Genomic DNA, 6,000 nt, shown 5'->3' on the forward strand with positions numbered 1-6,000 from the left:
GAAAAAAAATTATCATGGGAACCTTCACTCAGATACCCCCCTTCTTTCTCCCCACCTTCATTCTCCCAACGCCTTTTTTTTTCATAACTTGGTCCAGACAAGTGAAAAATCATAGCACATTGAGAAGGCAAAAAGCTTGAAATGCGCTAAACACAAACAAAATGGTTAAATTATTTCTAAATGCATAGATTTATTATTGTTAGTCTAGATCTTCAAAAAATGAATTACACGACTGATCCAAACTCATTGAATGGTATGGCAATCTAAACTGTTATGGCACGACTGATCCAAACTCATTGAATGGTATGGCAATCTAAACTGTTATGGCACGACTGATCCAAACTCATTGAATGGTATGGCAATCTAAACTGTTATGGCACGACTGATCCAAACTCATTGAATGGTATGGCAATCTAAACTGTTATGGCACGACTGATCCAAACTCATTGAATGGTATGGCAATCTAAACTGTTATGGCACGACTGATCCAAACTCATTGAATGGTATGGCAATCTAAACTGTTATGGCAAGATTACGAATTAATTATTAATTCGGAACTAGGGAAAGTTTTGACTTGTTGACATTGACTTGACTAGTCAAACAAGGAGGATAGGGATTTAGAGACAGAACAAAATAGAAGTCGACGTGAACAGACACTTTACTAAACATTTATTAACAATGTAGTCCCTTCAAATATTTTATATATAAATCTCTAGTCTCAAAATCTCTAATGGGTTTCGGCAGAAGAGTTGCGTTCAAAAAGAAAAGGGAGACAATAAAGAATAGGTGTAGAGTATTGTAGTTGCAGTTACTGGACTTTTACTACAATCATGAACCATAGAAATGCCACTCAAAACTGATTTAAAAAGTTGTACTAAAGAGAGTTCTGAATTTCATTACATAGGTGAAAGAAATTTAAATGATTTTATTTTAAGAACTCCCTGTGGTGACATTAGAGAACTATAGTCAACCGCGTATAGTCAACCGTGTACCACTTACTAGAGTCGACTGGTCGTTATCTACGAAAGTCAGCTACCTAGCGCTTACTATAGTGTAACTCCGGATTCCCACAAAAGTCGACCAGGTATTACCTATATAGAACTTGTATTACCAATCATTACAGGCACATTATTCAAATATTAGTATTTATTATTTTAGTTTCAGCACAACATAACTTCATGTTAATATGGACATTGATGTTCATTCTCATGTTAATATGGACATTGATGTTCATTCTCATGGTAATATGGACATTGGTGTTCATTCTCATGTTAATATGGACATTGGTGTTCATTCTCATGTTAATATGGACATTGATGTTCATTGTCATGTTAATATGGACATTGATGTTCATTGTCATGTTAATACTGACTGTTGTTTATTCTCATGTTAATATGAACATTGTTAATTATCATGTTAATATGGACGTTGTTGCTTATTCTCATGTTAATATGGACATTGTTGTTAATTCATCTTCGTAATCATCTTCTTTTTTGAAATAACGTCTGTATTATATAAGATATATTCTTATGTTAATAGGGGCATTGATGTTAACTCTCATGTTAATATGGACCTTGTTGTTTATTCTCATGTTAATATGGACATTGTTGTTAATGTTTATGTTAATATGGACATTGTTATTAATAGATTCATACAAAATGTCGTAAAATTGTCAAATTGTTGTTCCCCCTTTTTTTGGCCACAATCTAGTTAGACAAGCTCCATGGTATACGTATTGTAGTGGATCACAAACTTCTAGTTAGACAGCTCTTTGCTATACGTATTGTAGTGGATCACAAACTTCTAGTTAGACAGCTCTTTGCTATACGTATTGTAGTGGATCACAAACTTCTAGTTAGACAGCTCTTTGCTATACGTATTGTAGTGGATCACAAACTTCTAGTTAGACAGCTCTTTGCTATACGTATTGTAGTGGATCACAAACTTCTAGTTAGACAGCTCTTTGCTATACGTATTGTAGTGGATCACAAACTTCTAGTTAGACAGCTCTTTGCTATACGTATTGTAGTGGATCACAAACTTCTAGTTAGACAGCTCTTTGCTATACGTATTGTAGTGGATCACAAACTTCTAGTTAGACAGCTCTTTGCTATACGTATTGTAGTGGATCACAAACTTCTAGTTAGACAGCTCTTTGCTATACGTATTGTAGTGGATCACAAACTTCTAGTTAGACAGCTCTTTGCTATACGTATTGTAGTGGATCACAAACTTCTAGTTAGACAGCTCTTTGCTATACGTATTGTAGTGGATCACAAACTTCAAACAAATGGCCATTTTAAAACTTTCTTTTGCTGCTAATCTCCTTCTATCAAACAAAAGAGTTTACTGCGTCATTCACATAGTCAAGTGTCAATCATGAGATTGCTCCCAGGGATCTATATAGTGTGTCTTTAATTGTATTCGCCTATTCGAGTGTGATATGTACATTTTGATATTGGAGGGAAGTTGGGGGTATATATGTTGGTGCATACAAGACGAACCTATAAATTCTCACCGTGTCTCTTATAGTTTATTAGATATTTATTAGATATATTGGTTTTTGGTTAGTGTGTAGGCCTTTGTATTCTTAGCACTCTCATTCTCAGCTGACTTCTTCCTAAATCTGTTGATTGGACTGAACTAGTTTTCATTCTTCACAGGAGTCGAGCTTCTTCAAAGGGAAACAAAATTCTTTGTAGTCTCCCCTTAACAGGGTCCACTAAGGAATTTTCTGTGGTAATAAAGCCCTCGGACAGTTAACGAGAATCTTCGTCATGCTATTTAGGGCCTCGACCATGTGAAGAGCTCAGTTTTCTAACTGTATTTGTATTAGTATTAATGGACTAACAGTTACTACTTGTATAAGACATTCACTGGCACTGCTAGGATCGAGATTTGTTGTGATAATTATCGGCGGGGAATAAATGACTATTTCTAAAACGTATCTGTTTATTTTCTATTCATTCATTCTAGTTGACCAGACCCGCATAGAGTGTAACAAACTCCAATATTAGCTTTATATTCTGATACACATTTTCTGCAATATTGTCTTTCGCATTGGATATGAAATTGTCTCATTTAAAGGTCTCAGAACACGAATGTATGGTAAAATGTTATTGTGAGTCATAGATTTACTAAGAATAAGATAAGTAGTTATAAGTACATGTATTTTTTTTTTGTTTATATAGACTCATACTGTTTTGTTTTGTTTTTTTTTATTTTGTTTATATTTGTGTTCTTGTGTAGTGTATACTCTTACTAATGGACTATATTGTCTTGATAGAACAAACTCTTGCTCCCATGAAATGTATAGATTGAGTCATCGTATTATATTGTATAGCATTTTCAATGCATCTCAGTCAGTTTTCTTCTAGTACTATTTTAGTTAGTGTAAATAACTTCAGTAATTGACTGATCAGAGTAAAAGCTCATATAGATTTCATTTTAAGTAAATCAATACATTTTTTTAGTGAGTGATCTCTATTGTAAAGTGGTTCATTATTTTATTTTTTGTTTCAGCGGTTCTGTTCTAAGTCATGTTCACAAGAAATCACAAAGAAATGATAAGAGTTACTTTTAACAAGATGATAGAATTTCAATACAAATCTATAATGTACAAGTATTAATCAAGTACTAATCCCAAGTTTGTGTTTGTTTTGTTTGTTTGTTTGTTTGATTTTTCACCAACTCAACAACTTTTTCATATGAGTAAACAAAAAAACATGGTCAAAACAATCAATGCAAATATTATTATTGTTATCATTATTATTATCATTATCATAAATATTATCATTATCACTATTATTATCATAATTATAATTATCATTATCATAAATATTATCATTATCATTATTATTATCATAATTATAATTATCATAAATGTTATCATTATCATTATTATTATCATAATTATTATCATCATTATTATTATCATTATTATTATCATTGTCATTATTATTATCATCATTATTATTATCATTATTATTATCATTATTATCATCATTATTATTATCATTATTATTATCATTATTATTATTATCATCATTATTATTATAATTATTATTATTATTATTGGTATTATTATTATTATCATTGTTACTATTATTATTATTATTATACTATTTTTATTGGTGTTGATTGAGACTAAAATATCAGCGATTGTCAAGAAGTATCGAGTAAGTGTACATATACATTACTCTAACACTGTTTTTTTTTTTTTAATTATGCCCCTACGTGATAACCTTTTTTAAAACAATAAAACAATGTTGGCGCACACATACACAAAAAAGAACAATAATATGATAAATAATTACCATCTCTCGACGCTTTCCTTTCATGTTTCCTTCCTGCAACCGCCAAAATAGCAAATAGGCTCACGTCTGCATCCGTTTTGTCTCTAGCCATATACGCTGTCAGCTAGGTTCTAGGTCACAGGCTGAGCAGTTATACAATTGGAGACACTTGGGACTAGGCAGAGGGCTTGACCTTGGAGGCTCTGGGCGATTCGCCCATATCTTTCTGCCTCATCCAGCATTGCTACGCTTTTGGAGACGCCACTGCTCCTAATTGAAGTGGGACATCACTCTGAAAGAAAAAAAAAAGCGGAGTTTGAAAAAAAAAAAATAAAAGCACTTGAAACAGTCCCCTCCCTTCGTTCTCGCCTCCACTACCCATCCCCCACCATATCAAACTTACTTTGTTGACTCTTCTTTTGCAGTATTTTCCAAACTAAAAGTATGTTTCGACTATTCTCAGTCGGAATAAAGTGTACCCTACTTACTGTTAATTGTTGTTGTTTTTTTTTTAAATCAACTTGAGGGCGAAATAGCAAAGTGCATAGTTTTTTTTAATAAGAAATTAGTTTACTTAGCCTTAAGTTAGTCAGTGTACTCGTTGCTTTAATATATCGTAACTTGTACTCGTGATTTTAATCTACTCGTAAATTTACTGATACTTTTGACTGTAGTGTATTCCTACTCGACGTTTGGATGTGCTTGTAGCTTTAAGTCTTGAAACAATTGTAAACACGTTTTCGCGGGTTTTTTTTTTTTTTGTTTGTTTAAGGTCAAGTCCTTGAACTTGATGACAACTGTCAGTTTTAAACATGGTAAGAGACTCAGTCAAGTGATCTATCCAAGGACACAAACCTATTTTTTTTAATTTTATGAGCGCTGAATATATAACGGTTTTGTTGAGTATTGTGAAAGGTATCTTCATGCTGTTCTATCTAATGTCTTCAAAACAAGAATTTTGTTATTATTTTTTTTTATTAAAAAAGAAAAGAACACAATTCCTAAAGCTGATAATTTTTGTTGTAGAAATTTCTTGACTTTAATTAGCTTATGAAGGATAGTTTTTTTAAAATGGAATATTTTTACCCAAGCATAATCTCCCCCTCCCGCCTCCGCGAATCCTAATCCTGGTTAACCGCAAGTAAAATCTACTGAAAATATGAAATTCTAGTTTGATTAGTTAGACAAATCCTGACACGGCAAAATTAAAAGACGTCGTCTATACCAATACTCTAAATATATTGTTATGACTTTGCCATGCGCACCACCATCCAGGCTAGTGCAGAGATGCGCACTTCTAGTAACCAAACTAGAACAGGATGTTGACATGAAGAGACTAACGATTTCCGCCCAAGTAGAGAGCCAATATGGAGATGTTGTACTCAAGGCAGATGCCCCTTTGTGTTTGTCATGTCTCTATGTAAATAAACGTCTATGTCCTCGTTGAGTTGCCTCATTTAAGTTATTACAATAAGGTATAGAAGAGTTTAGTTCGGATATTAGGCCTATAGATCCAGACCATAGACTTATATATTATATCTAGACTGGAAATCGGAAACAAATTCTTATCCGCAATTGATCGATTCACGGACCTATATATACATAGATTTGTATGTACGTAACTCTTTTTCAAGCTCTAAGGGAAGTCGCCCAAAACAATCTTTTCTGTCTTAGAAAAGTAATGATCTTTAGTTATCAAAGTATA

At 32.8% G+C, this 6,000-nt stretch overlaps 1 protein-coding gene across 4 annotated transcripts in view; it reads right to left on the reverse strand.

The window, feature by feature from the left end:
* Positions 1-4,679, reverse strand: part of LOC106058449 (uncharacterized) — a 73,510-nt gene extending 68,831 nt beyond the window's left edge. For all 4 annotated transcript variants that reach the window (XM_056035499.1, XM_056035496.1, XM_056035495.1 and 1 more), the window contains exon 1: positions 4,317-4,679. In XM_056035499.1, the coding sequence (XP_055891474.1) occupies positions 4,317-4,407 (91 nt within the window). In that variant the 5' untranslated portion in view covers positions 4,408-4,679. The remainder of the gene's footprint in view (positions 1-4,316) is intronic.
* Positions 4,680-6,000: the final 1,321 nt, after the last annotated feature.

This window comes from Biomphalaria glabrata, chromosome 7, assembly GCF_947242115.1.
Source record: "Biomphalaria glabrata chromosome 7, xgBioGlab47.1, whole genome shotgun sequence".
In the NCBI taxonomy this organism is placed as follows: Eukaryota; Metazoa; Mollusca; class Gastropoda; family Planorbidae; genus Biomphalaria; species Biomphalaria glabrata.